Raw genomic sequence first — 18253 nt, forward strand, 5'->3', positions numbered from 1 at the left:
GCACCTTGGGCAACATACTCTTCTTAAAAAAACTTTTGGAAGAGGAGTATCTCCCCAAATGTAATTATGTAAAGCAGAGCATGTTCTAGATACCACGTTGACAATGCTGCGGCTCACCCAGTGAACAACTTGCACACCTACAGTCAGTTGTCTGGTCACTAATTGACGCCAGCAGCAAGGTGGAGCCCTCATACTCCTTTACAACTATGTGCTTGCTGGAGTACTTGAAGTGTTGACTTGCGTTCTTAAAAGAGGCTGTACTTTTTTTTTTGTTTGTTTGTTTTTTTTGCTTTCTCTGGCCTCACTGTCACATGCTCAGAAAGATGACAAATTTAACAAATCGTATGTGAGAGGTGTCAATCTCTGACCTATTAAAAAAGAATTAGGAATCATTTGCTTTTCTAACAGAGTAACTTAACATGGCTTCTGTTGTTGCAAGGGTTCTAAGGAGTCTGATGTCTTCTGTGGTCATAATCAAGATTTACTTTAAACCTGTTCAAATTGAAGATGTTGCAAAACGTTAATTTTGTTAATGCATTTTCCAAAACAGAGATAGGAGACTGCACGTGGGAAAAATGAAGTAGGGAAGTAGTACCTGAGACAGTACAGCCTTCTAGAATTGAAGCAGGAAAATTAAACACTGGATGAAACATCATGGAAACTGGTCTGCAGAAGAGTAAGTTTAGTGTCCTAACTACTGCCTCAAGAAAAACAGTTCTTGTGGGTCATCTAGCACTCTCCTTGCCTGTTAGGGAAAAAAATGCAGAACTTCTATAAATGTTTTTTTATTAATACAGTCTAAACCTTGTTTCTTTTTCAACAAATAATACTCCATAAAAGAGCATTGCTGAGCAGCCTCATACTTCACTTTTTATGAGATCACATAAAATTCAAAGCCACTTAAAACTATACGTCCTAGAGATTATTCTAGAACTAAATATTTTATTATTTTGGATTGTTATATAAGCACTCAAGAGAATGCAACTTAATTTATTCACTGCAGTTTCAATCTGTAATACTTGCCTTTTCTCTAAAAATCTGTTCGTATGTGATATTTCCACAAAACCAGATTTTCAGAGAGAAATGAACAATTTTGCCTTTTACATTTTTCCACTGACTTTTTTCCTCCCTTTTAAGGGAAGGATTCATCCCCATCTTCCTGCCAAAATGCAGTGACGGTTAGCAGTGATGAATTTTTTCAGTGTACCTTTTTTTTTTTTTTTTTATTACAGCCATAGCTATACAGCCAGCATTATAAAGCTATTAGGATAGTGACACATTCATATTTTTAATGTGAAAAACTAAGGCTGAAGTTTTATGATTCATCAAATTAAACAGCACACCTTCTGAAGTTTCTCATTCAAACTCATCCTAACACAGTCTACTCACACCACTAATGAAAATTTTTGTTATCGATCATCTTCATCACTATAAAAATAGTGTCTTCGGAGGCTGCTGGCAGAGATCATTCTCAGAAAACGATCACTATATTGCATTTCCTTAGGTCTGAGCTGATATTTCAAACATCCCATCCCATTTTATGGAACAAGCAAACCACACCATTTTCCAAAATTAATCCAAAGACGATGGCCAACCAAGAGAGCATTCGGTTCAAGTTCAACGTAACTGCAAAAGAAAACAAATTTATTGATTTCCAACTAAGAAGTCCACAGAAACCATGTGAGAATTCATATTAATTTGTACGTGTAAGAAATCACACTAGTGTGTTAAAATCTGAATTCCAAAGCCATGCAAAAAATTAACATGAAATTTTCATCTTCCAGACACACAAATAATTCTATTTTATGTTTCAATGATCCATGCTAAGGTGTCTCAAACTGTAACTGATGTATGCAATATGGCATATACAAAGAGTGGATAAAAAAAAAAAAACAAGAAAAAGCACCTCTTATCTAAGTGGTTTTTTTAATTCATTTTATATGAAAGTCTAAATATCACTGTTTTAGGCTAGAGCTATGTCAGTGACGTCTGATACTGATATAACAACAATAAAAGTGACTTCTCTAACAGCTGCATTCTCATGCACATTCTACACAAATCATATAGTAACAAAGCAAAAACGTACCTCTAATTGCCTGAGAGTTTGATGTCAAGACAAATACTTTTATAAACACAAGGCACAAAGGCGTGTAGTCATGTTCCCAAATAACAGCTGGAATTAGCAAAAGTTTTCCATAGCTAGACAACAGCAGTGCTTTGAGAAGTAAAATGAAGTCAGACTTGGATTTTAGCATCTCAGGTCTCATCCACCACAAGGCAATAAAGATGCCAACCAAAAATGAAGTTTGTTCTATGAGGAAATAAGAGGAGATGGAAAGAGAGAATGAAGCACCAAAATCAAGTCCTTTTTTTGAAACATTTTAATGAAATGCTTTGCGTCAAATGAAACTGAGATACTGCTATTTAAAAGACATATGTAAACACGAACATGTCTTCCAGCTCCTGTATTCATTGTAATAGTCATATATTACTATTACTTACCTAAACTAATTCTGTATCATTAAATTCAGAATAATTCTATCACAGATTTCTATATGTAGCATTGTCACACTTTAATTTTTGATACCATACAGCACAGGCAGTTTAATACATGAAACTCTACTTTTCAACAAAAGGAGAGGGTTGGTTTTTTTTTTTTTTTGCTTGTTTGTTTCCCCAACTGCCTGTTAGCCTGTAAAACAAAGATCATCAATACTTTTCATTTTTGAAAAGGTCACCAGCAATGAACCCTTTCCATGCAGCACAAGAAGAAACACTGAAGTGAAAATATCATTGAGCTATTAGACTTTTCTTGACACCTTGTCACTGCGTAACACTGGAACTCATGCAGATGTCAAAGCAACTCTCACAACAACTGGCTGAGCTCTATACCAGTTTTCAAACTATGTAAATGGTTCAGACCACGATTCTGAATATTGCTACTTTTCAGTGATTTGATACCTAATGCTGATCATATTAGTCTGAATTGTAATCAATGTTGAGATATGAATTTCATAGAATCATAATCATAGAATAGCTTGGGTTGGAAGGGACCTTAAAGATGAACTAGTTCCAACCCTCCTGCCAGTAAATTAGAGAACATGTGCATAATCATTTAACCATGCTGGGTCGGACATGACATCTATTCTAATGTGGTTTTTTTTGCAATACAGGCTTGCTGAAAGACTCATAAAATTATTGAATGCTTAAAATGTACACTTGATAGTTAAATGAAATCATTCTTACCTAAAGAAGCAATACCAAACATTCTATAAAAATCCCATTCCTTGGCATATCTGATTAAGTCATCAGGATCTGTATTTTGGCTTGAATCCTGTAGTTGAAGCCACCTGAGATAAGCTTCACAGAGCAAACAAAATACACAGAGCTTACCATGAATCTGGTAAATGAAAGAATAATAAAAGCATTAGTGTTAAATCAGCATAAATTAAATTAGTGTTAAATTAGTATTTGATATACATTTCTATATCTCTAAACAAACAAGCTCTGTAGGTTTTTTCTATTTGCTTAGAAATATAAGCAAATTACTTCTGTTGAGCCACTAGTTTAGCACATCATCATTTTAACATCAATTAACCTGATAGGCAAATTAGAGGGTGTATTAACTGTACTGTATTAACAGCTCTGCACAGAAGAAAGTATGTAACTAGTTTTTAAAGCCTGCTCTTTATTTGGTTTTTAAATTGTGAAAACTGTTTCAGTTAGGAATATAAAAACGAAAATTGTGCTGTAGCTAATAGAGCTATACTGTCAAAAACTTCAGTGTAACAGCATCTACTCCATTCAGTGAACTGGTTTAAGTACCCTTGTTTTTGTTTTTCCCTGTGGCAATCTGTATCTCCATTAAAAGAAACTGGTAGTGTAGTTAGACCAAAAACATTTTTTGGTTCAGGCAAGGGTGAGGAACCAGCCAATGGAGGAATATAACCCAACTAAACTTAAAGAATCCTCCAAAGTGATGCAAAAATTATGTCATGAGGGTCCATGCTTCGCATATTTCAACATTAACTACAGTCTATAAGCCAATGGGGAGGGGGTAAATTCTGATTTTACACAGATTTTTTAATAAAAATTTAATAAACCAATGCAATTTCCGTGAATGCCTTTTTTCTTTTTTAGTAGAGACTAGTTATGCTGATTGCATGTACATGCACAGGCTAAGCAAGTTTAAAAATTCCATTCAATTTTGATAGATGGTATTTCCACAAATGGAACATTCTTCCAGAAGCCTCATGGAAAGCATCATTGCCAGTCTCCAAAAGCAATGAATTAATTACAAACCTTTAGTCAGATTTCTGTTTGAAAAATCAGGCCAGTATACCTATCTACATTGCTTAACACTGGACTGGTCAAGAGGTACCAACATGAACACAACATAAGCTTATGCGTGCATCGTTTGTTGTAAATTAGCTTCCCTTTCCTGGGAAATCAATCCTTAAAGGAAAAAAAAAAAAAAAAAAGGAAATCTGTCAGAACAACCACCTCTACACTCCAATAGTATGGCCAGCACAACTAAGTTGACTCTGTAACTGCATCAAGAACAAGAATGCTTCATGTGAAAGCTACTATCTCTTGCTACAGTTCTGAGGATGTGTTTAATTACTCAGGAGGAAACTCATGAGAAAGTAGTAGCATAGGTTTAATTGGTATTAATTGGCTTAGTATTGGTAATATGCCACGTCGTACTACTATAGCTCATTTCAAAAACAATTGTTTCCATCAGAAATTTAAGTTGGAAATGAATTTCAAATTAAATATTTCCCTTCTAATGAGTCCAATTAGGACTCTTTAATATGTAGGATGATAGCTGTTTTTACTGGTATTGTAGGGAAAGTAACTTTATCAGTAACAGCTAGAGTTTGAGACTTCATATGTTCTATTCACAATATTAGACCCTTAATTTTTTTTTGAGAACAAAACTGGTTCAGCTTGCTGGTAGCTGTGAAAGGGAACAGTTCCTGAATTTTACAGCTATTCCAACCAATTTAACATATGTAAATATTATCTTTAACATAAAAAAGTCATAAAGTGGGGGCATAGCAACTTACATTTATCTTTGTATTGAAAAGAATGTGTCTGTATGCTTGTGCTTTACATAAAATTGCATTAATCAAGATGATAACAGGATCATACTCAATGTATTTGTCCACAGGTTTCTGGCAGGATTTCTGAAAAAATCACAAAACAACAAGAATTAGGGAAAAAAAAGAAAAAAGAGAAAGTTTATGAAACGTTCCTCTGAGCTTAGCACAATTGCATAAATACAAAGTAGCTAGTCAATTCTTATTAGTCTTTCCTTAATGTAATCTTAATTTTCAAAAGGTTTTTAATCCATCCACAAAAATTGTACTTTCCCCCTTTGACACTACAGTTGATACAAGATTTCCTTTATAAGCCAGAAAGATACATTACCCATTTTTTTGTAGGCTTCAGATTAACACAGATCATTAAACTATGAAGGATATACTTAGTTATCATTTCCTTCTTTTTAAAGAGATGCCTGATCCTCCTATCCTACCTTTCAATAGTTTTTTTCCTGTTGCATTGCTCTTCCATACCAGTACATAGTCCAGATGCTTCAATTCATTTTCCGTTACTGAACAAATACCAATATGTTTGGAATACTTAAAATGTAGTTTTCATAGAACCATAGAATGGTTTGGGTTGGAAGGGGCCTTAAAGACCGCCTGGTTACAACCCCTGCCATGGGCAGGGACACCTCCCACCAGACCAGGTTGCTCCAAGACCCCCCCCCTTGAGCACTTCGAGTGATGGGGCATCCACAGTTTCTCTGGGCAGCCTGTGCCTCACCACCCTCCGAGTGAAGAATTTCTTCCTTATGTCTAATCCAAATCTACCCTCTTTTAGTTTAAAGCCGTTACCCCTTATCCTGTCACTACATGCCCTTGTAAAGAGTCCCTCCCCAGCTTTACTGTAGCCCACCTTTAGGTATTGCAAGGCTGCTATAAGGTCTCCCTGCAGCCTTCTCCTCTCCAGGCTGAACAACCCCACACAGATACAGCTCCCACACACACAGATACGGCTAAAGAATCAGAAGCTGCTAATGCAGGGTGGTAAGACATTAGACAATTATTTCTCCAATGCATCTGCTGGTTCCTGCTGGGTTCACTGGGATTAGATTGTCATCAGCCCCTTCGGACTTACCGACTCACCTGGGTAGGTGTTTACTCCTTGACTTGAGTCAAATGAGAAGGGCTGACAAGAGGCTCTCGTTTTAAGTTAACAGAATGGCTATGGAACAGTCCTACAAGAGGCTCAACCAGCAGACCTGAGGGGGAAATAACTTGTAGGAGCGAGCAGAGGAGCAGCAGCAACTGAGGCCGCACCTCAGGACACGAGTGCTGTGCTCAGCTTTGGGCCCCTCACTACAAGAAGGACATGGAGGCCCTGGAGCGTGTCCAGAGAATGGCTAAGAAGCTGGTGAAGGGCCTGGGACACAAGTCCTGTGAGGAGCGGCTGAGGGAACTGGGGTTGTTTAGTCTGGAGAAGAGAAGGCTCAGGGGAGACCTTATTGCTCTCTACGACTACCTGAAAGGAAGGTTTGGGGAGCTGGGGGTTGGCCTCTTCTCACAGGTAACTAGTGATAGGACTAGAGGGAATGGCCTCAAGTTGTGCCAGGGGAAGTTCAGGTTGGAAATGAGGAGACATTTCTTCTCAGAAAGAGCAGTCAGGCATTGGAACGGGATGCCTAGGGAGGTGGTGGCGTCACCGTCCCTCTGGGGGTGTTCAAGGAAAGGTTGGGCCTGGTGCTTAGGGACATGGTTTAGTGGGCGACATTGGTACTAGGGGGATGGTTGGACCAAGTGATCTTGGAGGTCTTTTCCAACCTTAATGATTCTGTGATTCTATGGCCATAGCCACCACCTCAGCTCAAACAACAGCATTTGCAGAAGGCAGCACACCTTCGGGCCAGCTTTCTCCTGCCACCAATCCTCCAGCCTCTCCTGAGCTAATCCCACTCCCCTGAACCTCCACATCAGCTGCCATGCTCAGAGTACCAAAGTCAAGGAAATGATCCCTATCTCCATTTTAAGCAGCACACAGCTACGCACTGCCGGCACAGAAATCTGTGCACAGAAACTTTCTGAAATGTTGCCACAGTCAGAATAATCAACATTAGACAACATGAACCTACAGATAAACTCTCAGGAAAGAGAGAAAGGTTTCTGCCATTTTAGAGTATTCCTTGTATCTAAAGTTAATTCTGGTAAATATCAAAGCAAAGATATTATTGGAGAATTTCAGCAGGTAAAAATTCACTAGCAAATTGACTCAAAAGACCAATTTCCATATCAAGAAAAGCATCTGATCAAATGTTTGATAAATCAAATAGACTGTCTGAGGAATATTGCTACCACTAATCAGTGCTTCTAGGTCCAGCTCAAGAAAAAAAACACAACAAACTTACTTGGATCAGAAAAGAAAATACTATGTATAACAACAGTGCAGAAGGTAGAGGGAATTAACTCAAAAATTGACTTAATTAACCAACCGTTGGATGGGTCTAACATTAAAGTCAGAGAGATGGAAGAAAGGATGTAATTACCAGAAGACCAGTTACAGCATTTAATAAGAGAGAAAAATCTACCACAGAAGAAATCACAATTATAATTAAAGGCAATGTCTTGCTTCATTTCCTTCTACAGGAAAATCATGAACACATTCGTATAGGCAGCAATTTACTGATGTCAAATCTCTGGGTTGACATAGCACAGGATTTTTTTTTTTTTTTTATAAGTTTATTCACACAAGCACTCACTGGTCAAGCACAAACAAAAGATTTTTCTTCAACACAGTGTGTGTTGTAAAGGCTAAGGATGAAGGATATCCCCTATGCCCACAAATTCATTATACTCTCCAATTTTCCTAGAACTGAACGTTTTCAGAACAGGGCCCAAAACCTTTCTGGAAGGAGTAAAGAACCATCTTTTCAAATTCAGGGGGTCCCATCCAAACACCCATCCAAACACCTGCAGCTAAGAGCTACTGAAAAGTTTTCCCTGACGGCTGAGAAGCATTTTAGATAATTAAAATATGTCAGACCAACCCTCCAGGCAAAACAAAACATCTAGAAATTCCACCACAGACATACAGGGAAACTGCCATGAATACGCAAGTAGCAGCATTAGCCATGAGTTTTCTGCTCTTGAGCTTCTGGATGCCACAACCAAATAAATCTTCTGCAGCTATAAGAATGATGCTTAATTCAGTATTTCAGCACACCACCACCAAACATTTAAGAATCCTATTTCCCTCGTGTTACTTAACGGCAAAAAGAAAATCTGCCATATAACAAAAACCAGTCACTTTCAAGGACATTTCACGCAAAGACAGGAACATACATTAATGTCTGCCTGTCTTCTTGAGTTAGACCAGCATCCTAATCTTAATACACTCTATTTCTATTTGAGTATTAACCATATAAAGGAAATGGCTGGATAAGCAAAGGACTTTGACCTAGCCAGAGTGAGTCTTTGGGAGATTCAGGGACTTGTGAGATCTTCAAAGCATCACACTGAAGAAGACTTGCATGTGTGCTGACACAGACTTACCAGACAAAACGAAGACAACATTTCTTATATCACGAGGACATTACAGAATAAGTAAAACCTCCAGAATGAAATTTTCTCCATGCCTACTTCGCTTTTTTTTTTCTTTTCCCGCTGTAATACTAAAACATCTGCCACTAACCTTAAACACCTAGCAAGCAAACTTGTGACTAGAGCCTGACTTCAGCAAAATCAATGCAAGCAAAGGTTAATGCAGTTCAAGTGCATGCATGTTTATCTTGACAGCTTTAGCTAGTTAAAATGATGTAACTTTATGAACATCGATAATCCCTAGCTCTTTCGCAGCAGATCAGCAGGAGCAGCTCAACTATGCAGAATTGTTTGCATGCCTCCTAAGATTTCAGCCAGGCTGTTCAGTATGAACTAAAACACTGGTGCTCACATCTAATTCCTGTTGTATAGCTGTAGACAACAGCCCATTCAGCATAACCAGTAAACTACATCTTTAATGAAACTGAGCTTTTCCAGGTTTCTTTGGGCTTTCTCAAAGAAACGCATCATTTATCACAACCAGATCTAAACCGACTGAAAGGAGTATCTGGATTTCTGCATGTTTTTAAACAGTTTCTAATTTCTTCCTTAAATATGCAATTGACATCATAAACAGGGCATAACTGGTATCTTTCCCTGAAAAAATAGATGACTTGGATTACAAGCTACTTTCAGGTTATGCTGCAGAAGAGACAGCTCAAATGTGACACCATTAATTCAATTGACAGATTTTCTTCTAAATTGCTACATTTCAGTTTATAAGAATGCTTGATACTAACACACGCAAGTCCAATAAATACTTCAATCCTCTAAAAAATGGTATTTTGAATGTATTTCAGTATTCCAATGAATGAAAATGAACATTTATTTATGAATTATTGATAGTATTTGAGTATGCTTGTCTGTTGCTTCAAAAAACAAATTTCCACTCGGATGATTTAAAAATGCGCCTAGTTATCATAAAGTATTTTATTTTAAAAAAGACATCTTTAAGATTGCCTCTTCAAACACCAGTACAACCACGTTCTTCATAGTTCAGCATACAAGATGCTTTTCTGATCAAAACAATGAGAAAAAAGATCAGAAAAGTAATATATATTTTAACAGCACAGTTTTATTAAATAAGAACGAAGTACTAAAATGCTAATTCTTATTGCATTTTTACCAGCCTTTTATAAAGTTCTGTTCAAAAGGCGTACCTATTCTTTATTCATCAGAGATACTCAGCTGTGAACACAGTCCACAGATTTATGCAAAATAAACGATGGCGTATAAATATTTGGGGAAGTACCTACCGTCACTGAAGGGCTAAGTTCCTAAAATATATGAACATACGCTTTTGAGTGCTCTCTTCAACATTAAAATATACTGGATTTTTAAGTAGAAGTATTTTAGAATGGGGCTGGGAGAAGGGAAAAGCATTCTTCTTGAAAAGAAGTCTAGAGCATACCAGAGAAAATAAACACATATATTGAATAACCAGGCTCCATCCTGAATTAAAAATAACACGAACACTACACCACAGCAGGAATATATTTGTAAATCTGTGGATATTAGAAACACCAGTGCAACAGTTTCATTTTAGTATTCCTTTTTCCAGTGTTTGGAGTTTGGCATAATTAAGCTACAATTTTTTGCTGGTCTACCCATACAGCAAATCTTACCACTTATTCGGGTTCAACATGAACACAGGTTCAGTTACATAGGTTCATAGGGCAAAATAACATGTGTCCATTATTTTGAGAGATTACCCTTAACCCCGGTGGCATCCTTAAACAATAAAAGGTAATCAGCCATGCTGCTTTCAGGAATAGGTTGTTTATGAGGGATGCAGCTGTCATAATATGCTGAAAAATAAAACAGTCCAGTTTGAAATGCACTCCCTTTCAGAAAACTAAAATTAAATATGTTTTTAAAATATTTTTTTCCTAAATGAAGCATTTTGCAGCAATGAGGTGCTCTGCAGATTGAGTTATGTAAATACAATACTTTATTTTCCAGGATGATCTTTTTACTCTTGGGAGATTTTCCACCTTACCACATAAATGCTTTGCATTCCGAGCATTTATAGTCTTTCTGCCTTGCTGCAATAAAAGAGCTTTTCAATTATTTTTTAATTGCAGAAAAGCTAAATGAAGTGTGCCCTGCTCAGGCAATTTGGCTTTCTTATTACAAAACACAAGGGGGATCCTGGCTGAACGCTATGCATTGCAATGGATAATTTATTTTCCTTTGTTAGGGTCTGAAACTAAAAAGAGTTTCAAAATTGTTAATAAACAAAAAAGTGATATAAAATCAAATACAAAAGAAAGAGCTTTTCCTTCTGTTTTTGAATCAATTAAGTTTACTAATTCCCTTTTATATTCTTTCTACTTCAACTGCAGAATTTATCTGAGGTTAGCCCAATCTGCTTTTTTTTTCCCTCCTATAGCATTAATTCTATAATGGTGGTATTATCAGAACGGTATTTTTTGTTACTGCTGTTACCAGTTGGTTCAGAACATATTAAGTGAAGATTCTGCTACGTTACTTACACATAGTTTCAGTGTTAAGGATTTGAGTGTTAAAAATCATTTCTATAACAAACCACCTACACTTACTTTGACCATCACTTCTGGGTCAAAATAGGGAAAATGTCAGCATGTGACGAGTGATACAGCAGCCACCAGACCTTACCTCCACTGGAGCCAATTCTCACACATCCACCCCTTCTGCCCCCTAATTATCACCCTGAATAAAAAACAAACAAACAAACAAAAAAAAAAAAACACGGCACACCACTGAATAGGTGTAAACTGAGGAGGTAAATTTCCTTAAAAATTACTATCCATTTATAAGTACCTGTACGTTCTTTTTAAGGAGCAACAGTCCGCCTATTCTTTGTAATGATATTTCCACAGCAAAATACGTGCAAGATGAGAAAAAGGTTCATTCACTAAATGCAAATCTCAAGTAAGAAAGAATGCAGTCTCAGAGGTCTGGGGTTGGCTTCTGCTGAAACTGGTCCCGATTAAACAAATTAGATTAAAAAAAAAAGATTGAACTTGGAAAAATTTGTAGCAGTTAGCCACCCCACAGAACTTCTAACAAAAGACATGACTTTTCCATCCCGAATTTCATGGTACTGAGTGGAATTTTATGTTTGATAAAGGAAGAATGTTTCCTTAACTTTTTCAGTAGCCTTTGCAAACTTATTTCCAGAGTACATATTAACACTTGCGAGGTCTGCTTGTCTGCATCAGAATTACAATACAGAGCTCTAAGAAACTTATTTTTTGTAAGAGCAATATAAAATATTACTGGAACTAAACTGAAGCAGCGCCGTGAATATTAGATTGAATTTCCAACATTGCACTCTAATATTGTGGGCTGGAAACAAATGAGCCCTAGTGAAAGCTTTTAGTATTTGCCTCTGGAAAAAATTCCATTCTTCTCTCGAGCACATTAAACAATGGAATACAAAATAGTGGTATTTTGACATACAAATTAAAATCTTCTACCTGAATGAATATTAGCCTCAGATCATGTTAAACACATCCTAAAAATAAATGTAAAGCTAGATGTAAGATCCTGTTGGGAGAACTCAACTTCTTCAACCTCAAGATGACGTTCCAAATAGTGCTGCATGACAGGACCATCCTGAGAATGGCAAAGACCTTCTAGGTGCTGATTTATTAGCTCATCAAGGAGCACTTTAAACTAGGATTGGGGCAAGTTTGTAGGGTCAATATAGAATAGCGATGTTCGTGGCAATGTTCTGCGTTTTCCTTATTTTCTGGGGCCATAATAAGTAGAGGAACCTATTACATTTCATATTAATTTAACATGAAACAAATGGTTTGTAGCTTCCTTAAAGTGTCACTATTTTCAAGGACTACTTGAAAATGGGAATGAGATACAAGTATCCCACTGCTGTTTAACAAAAAAAATTATTTGGATAATGTCCATTGTTTTCACTTTGAGTATGATTATACAGTCTTTCCAGGTAGGTATTCTTCATTTTTTTTTCTTCTTTATGCTACAAAGGAATACAGTCTGACTCCATGCTCTGATTTCACAAAGGGTGTTCTCAGGTCAAGTGAACAAACCTACTAGTCCTACCTTAGTCCTCCAAATTTTCTCAATTACCTTCAGATTTTTATAACAATTCCCTATGTAATTTAGGGTCTACATTCCAAGCTGTATATACATCTGATCTAAATGATGTTCCACTCTGATAAGTAGGACCTTTGCATTTTTTAAACGCAGAAAACTCTACTATTACTATTTTCAGGTTAACGACAAACTATAACACTGCCCTTGAATTTCATGAAGGTTATCAAGCGACATTCTGTGTTTGGCTAGTTTTTGTTGTCGACAGCACGATGCTGAGTGTTACTGGGGTGACGAAAACATTCTCCCAGATTAAAAGGAAAAAAAATGCAACAAGAATTGCCCTGTTAGAAACCATGAGATCTTGATAGCTGAAGACGACAACAGTGCTTTCCCACAATACATATATAAAGCTGAATTTAGATCAGCTCACTTGAAGGAGCCTTTTGATCTTAACAATTTTCTAACATTCTGATCTCCACTTGATAAATTGTGAGCTGACGTGCCTGTTCCTCACATGACCTGCTCCTACTCTCAGCCCATCCTGGGTGGCCAGAAATGGAGAGAAAGGGTTAGAGATTATGTGACACCACCATGTAAAGCTCCCTAGGACTAAGACAAATTGAACCATGACAACCCACAACATAGGTGCAGGAAACAGAATGACAGAAATAAGAGAAGAATGGTACACATCTGGACCTGTATGGAGAAAGGTAGACTCAATTCCAGTTCATTAGGACAGTGTAGTTCATTTTTCTTTTACTCTGTTCTTTACTCTTTCAAAAACAGTTTTGCATTTGTGATGAACACGGCAACTGAGATTTTTGACTCTGATCTTAACGGGATGTCAGAGCTCCAAGAGAAGAGGGGTTTCTGTCATCAAATGGTTAAATGCTGAGAACGAGTGCCATCTACTGGATCCCAGTTTCCCTTAGAGATTATCACAGCCAAATAGTAACTGTAATAGCTAACATGGGTTCACAAGATACACTAAGTCTTGTGGGGTATGGCTGCAGGCATAAACATTACACTTGTCTCTTCGCACCCAACTTGTCCTTGATTTCAAAGACGAGTTTGAAGCTCCACAGTAAACTGAACGATTGATATATAATATCAGTGCTAAAAAATGACTAAAAATCTGTCTTTCCCTGCAGTGTGCAAGCCTACAGCCAGCAGCAGCCAATTTCTATTACCTATTTTGTCTTCCACCCGACAAAAACTGTTGCTCTCTCCAGTTTTTGAAAAACCTGTAGAGATTTTTGCGTATGTTTTTTGCTATTTTATGCTCTACAGTAACAACCCATTTTAACATTTTAATCTTTGGCTATCTCCCCAAATATAAATCAGCCACAGATCTCTACAAACTGGCTGCTTCCAACCTCTATTTCTGATTTAAGAAATGCTTGAACGACTCCAAATTTTACAGTTGCACAGGAATTTTGTCACAGGTTTCACACAAACCTGGTCACCACCTCACGGTTAGCCAACTAACCCAAATTCCAACCAAAACAAAACAAAAAGGAAAAAAAAAAAAACACCACAACAAAACACCCCCCAAAACCCAAACCACCTCAGAACTAACCACTGGAGGGGAGTCTACCTAAATGGCATAAAAACTTGACAACAGTAACTCGGAAACAGCTGAAAGCACTGGTTAAAACATTAAGAGTTTATTTCTTTTTTTTCCCTGTGCAATCTCCGAGAAAACAGAAAGAAATGAAGTTGTGATAACGCCGGTGAGAGCCCGCAGCCCCCCCCCCCCCCAGGTCCCCTCAGGCCCGTGGGACTCACGCAGATGGCGATGCGGAGCACCCCGCGCTGGTAGTCCCGGTACAGCTCCTCGGCGCCGCCGCTGCACTCCACGCAGCGGTACGCGCCCGGCTCCGCCATGGCGCCCGGCTCAGCCATGGCGCCCGCCACCGCCTCCCTTCCGCCTTCGGAGGCGCGGCGGGGACTGGCCCTCCTGGCGCTGCATGCCGGGAGTTGTAGTTCTCCGTAGCCGCTCTCCGGCGAGGCCAGAGCGGGGCCGGACTCCATATCCCAGGAGGCACGGCGGCGGCGCCCTCCTCCCCGCCCGTCCCTTGGCGTCCCCCCCTGCGAACATGGCACCTGCCGGCGGCGGCGGGCGCGGGGCTGCTCGGGGGCTGCGGGCGGCGCTGGCGGTGGCGGCGGCGCTGGTGCGGGCCGCGCTGTCGCTGAGCGAGCGGTACCCGGCCGTGTCCCTGCTCAAGCAGGAGCTGCACCGGCAGCGCCAGGGCCCGGCGGCGGAGTGGGCAGAGCAGTACGCGGCCGAGTGCGGTGAGACGGCGCCGGGGCTGGGGCTGGGACTGGGGCTGGGGCTGGGACCGGCACCGGCACCGGGGTGGGGAGGGGAGGGGAGGGGAGGGAGCCCCGGGGGTGTCAGGGTCCTGTCAGCCCTCCCCGGGGTCCCCCAGAGCCACACGCGGCCAGGGGAATCGGGGATTTCTCAAAACGCCTCGCTGCGAGGTCCTGGGTTTGTGTTTTCCCCCTCTACGTGCGTGCTTTTCTCCTCAGAGCTTAAAGCTCTCGGGGGTTTTAAGGAGGGGTTTTACTCCAGCTGCTTCTCTTCGGGGTGGGTGTAGGGCTGAGCCCTCCGTGAGTGCCACATCTGGTTGTGAAAGCTCTCCCAGCCGACCTCTGCTCCGAGTCGTTCGGGCTCAGCGCAGCCCCGAAAAGACTTTCACCCGGCGCTGAGATAAAATAAAACCTGCGTAACGTGCGGGTTAATAAATGGCAAAGCCTGGGGCTGCGTTTCTCCCCGGACTGAGACGTGAATGATAGGCTCTGGATGCTGCTTCAGCGGCGAGTTTGGGAGGTTAGATTGAGAAGTGATGGTGGGTGTGCTTGTAAAGAGATTCCGTGTAACTGGGATCGACAGAAGGTACTCTGCAGCATGTACCTCTGCTTTTAGCATTCACTGGCAATAAGATAGCCCTTAATTTAATGTATATATACATATATATATATACTTACCCTACTTGCCCTAAAACAGCTGTACAGCAGTCCACTCCTTGCTATTTAAATCTTGTGGCTAAATAAATTGCCAGCTGAAAAATTCCCTGAAGCCCTCAGTTCCTAGCTCAGCTTTCCCAGGAGCTGTGAATCTTGTTGTCTCAAGGCATTTCTCCTGCTGCCTGCTGCAAGGTCCAGGAGTTTCTCCGCTGATCCTACTGAAAGCTGTTAATAAAGCAGAGTGATACAAGTTTGCCTGTATCTAACCTGTAGACAAAAACAACTCCGCTCTTCCTGTATGTATGGCATCTTCGTTGCCCTGAGAATTGCAAAGGTCAAAGGGTGCTTTTCCCCCTTTACCTTGCACCAGGTAGGCTGTTATTATGCCCTGCCACCTTATTCAAAAACTCTTTCATTAAATTTTCACTGCTATACAGAAAATGATTCTGGAGTTAGTAGGCTGTGCCTGCATCTCTTTATTTTGACATGTGAAGCCAGATTTGCTCAGCGACCCTACGCTGACGTCCCCTAACTGTCACTGACTTAAGAGCACCAACACAGAACAAGTAACGGAGTGATGGTGCTGCCCATGGCACGGGAGAGAAACGTTTTGGCCAACATAAAGAACAGGGCGGTGCTGAAACCTCTTACCAGCGATGATTTTTCTGGGAGCTGTGGGTGTCGAGCCACGGTTCTTATAGGACTTTGCGACTTCAGACTTTTACCTTCTGCTTTTCACTAGCCCTGCTTCTGTTGTAAAACTTCTCCCACCCAGTTATCATTTATGGCTCAACTTAGTTCCAAGTTTCTGTTTACAGTGAATGATTTTAGATACTCTTTGACTTCCTTATAAGAAGGCTGTTTCATTTTGTTTTTCCCCTGCGCTTGTGAGAAATGGGGAGTTAGCTAACTGCAGACCTTATGTAATCAAACTACAAGAATAACACTGCCAGTAAAACTTAACGAGAATGCACGTACACCCTCCTTCAGCCTTTCAAATTTAGCATCAAACTTATTTCCACTCTTGTTTGTAAATATCTGATATTTGTGATATGGAATCAAGGAGGTAATACTGTGTTTGCTTTTTCTTGTTTGCTTTTGCAGTGTTTCAAGGTGATAGAAGCTGTAGGATCTGAAGATTGGAAAGCTAACATCTCTGTAGAGCTAGTAGTCAAAGCACCACGTAGATTAGATAGTGACTCCTATCGTCAATCCAGGGGCTTTTTTTTTTTAAATTCTGTTGCTGTTTATTTGTTAATCTTTTTCTTTGCTGTCCTAACAAGCTGTGTATCATTCCTAGATTTGAATGTAACGTTATCCTTAGTAATATACCTGTGAGGGTCTTGTATATGTTTAGTCAGTTATAGTTTACTATGTTCTCTCTACTTTCTGCAGTCTTTGTTACCTCTGTGTCCTGGACTTCCAGCAGCAGCTCTTTCCCTACCTCCATATCATCCCTTCCATTAATTTTCTTCTGTAGGTTTGGAATGATAATTTGGTCTTCAGTTTGCTGGGCAAGAGAACAGGATCACTGTGCCAGCTGGGGACAGACCTACCCCATTTTTTTCCCTACTTGATTCCAGTTTCCCTCCCCCTTTTATTACTCCCCAGCTCTTTTTTGGGGGGGAAGCTGAGATGAACATGAGGAAGTGTGAGATGTGGTAGCAGAACGTGTGTGACTTCTTGAATTCCTAAAGGTATTAATTTTCTTTTTTCCCCTAGACTCATCATTTTTGCACTTCCGTGAATCAGATTGTGACATAAGAGGGACTTCATCTTGCGAGTCGGTGCTTTCTCTCAACACAGAAAAAATTCTGGTATGCTGTCAAGAATACAATGTACAAAACAGTTTTTAATACATTGTTGAAGTGACATCACTTTAATTCCAACTGGTTATGCAGTTAATTTAAGCAAATAACTATAAATAGAATCTATTAATCAGCAGGCATAGGTCCCCAAGAGGCTTAAGTACAAATGAACTAAAGTTGGTCATGAAAGAATGGCTTCGTACTACTCCAGCATGAGTCTTTAGGGCTGTCAGCATTTTAAACCAGTCAAAGCTTTAACAGAGCAGGAAGTGTATAATGGGCTTGCAGTGGTTACTGTTGCACCTGTAGGAGGTTGAAATATCTGTGTCATGGGTGCAAGCGATGGGACTTCTTTTGACTAAACAAGACAAAAATAAAAACCAAAACCAGAAGGCAGAAGGACAAAGCACAGTCCTCTCAGTAGAGGAAATGAAGTTAAAAATGTTGTCTGAAGCTTAAGGTGTTAAGCTGTTTTCTGTAAAGTTAAAGATGTACAGATGTGCAGTTCAAAAGTAGAGAACTGAGCAGTGAGAGAAGTTAGTTTTTCCATTCTTACTTCCTAGAACAGTTTGGAAGATTAATTGAATGAGAGTTTTGTATTTTTCTAACATGTATTGCTCTGCTAGGCTTACAGCTACCTTTGGGAAAAATATGAAAATGAACAGGGTAGAGTATGTCAGTAATTGGGTGTTTGTCTCTGGCAAAATCAGTTTCTGCAGATAAACTATTTGGGCAACACAAGTCTTAGGCTTTGTTCAGCCTGTTGTAGTCTCATCT

The 18253-nt window shown here is 39.6% G+C and overlaps 2 protein-coding genes across 3 annotated transcripts in view; one reads left to right on the forward strand and one right to left on the reverse strand.

Moving 5' to 3' along the window:
• Nucleotides 1–301: 301 nt before the first annotated feature.
• On the reverse strand, nt 302–14741 carry ARV1 (ARV1 homolog, fatty acid homeostasis modulator). Its single transcript, XM_040551136.1, has 5 exons — nt 14487–14741; nt 5070–5189; nt 3247–3400; nt 2087–2311; nt 302–1626 (listed from the first exon to the last, which is right to left on the reverse strand). The coding sequence occupies exons 1-5, from the start codon at nt 14730–14732 to the stop codon at nt 1520–1522; spliced, it is 852 nt and encodes a 283-aa protein (XP_040407070.1). The 5' UTR covers nt 14733–14741; the 3' UTR covers nt 302–1519.
• Nucleotides 14742–14772: 31 nt separating this feature from the next.
• Nucleotides 14773–18253, forward strand: part of TTC13 (tetratricopeptide repeat domain 13) — a 39228-nt gene continuing 35747 nt past the window's right edge. For both annotated transcript variants that reach the window (XM_040551134.1, XM_040551135.1), the window contains exons 1-2: nt 14773–14993; nt 17391–17485. In XM_040551134.1, the coding sequence (XP_040407068.1) occupies nt 14798–14993; nt 17391–17485 (291 nt within the window). In that variant the 5' untranslated portion in view covers nt 14773–14797. The remainder of the gene's footprint in view (nt 14994–17390; nt 17486–18253) is intronic.

Source organism: Cygnus olor, chromosome 3 (assembly GCF_009769625.2).
Source record: "Cygnus olor isolate bCygOlo1 chromosome 3, bCygOlo1.pri.v2, whole genome shotgun sequence".
Classification (NCBI taxonomy): domain Eukaryota; kingdom Metazoa; phylum Chordata; class Aves; order Anseriformes; family Anatidae; genus Cygnus; species Cygnus olor.

Bases quoted from the DNA above. Each gene is read 5' to 3' on its own strand.
- ARV1 (XM_040551136.1), bottom strand. From the start codon at position 14,732: ATGGAGTCCGGCCCCGCTCTGGCCTCGCCGGAGAGCGGCTACGGAGAA. The intron at 3,401-5,069 runs GTAAGTTGCTAT...TTCATTTACCAG, and splicing joins TTTTCAATACAAAGATAAAT to ATTCATGGTAAGCTCTGTGT. The intron at 2,312-3,246 runs GTAAGAATGATT...ATTTCCTCATAG, and splicing joins GTTTGGTATTGCTTCTTTAG to AACAAACTTCATTTTTGGTT.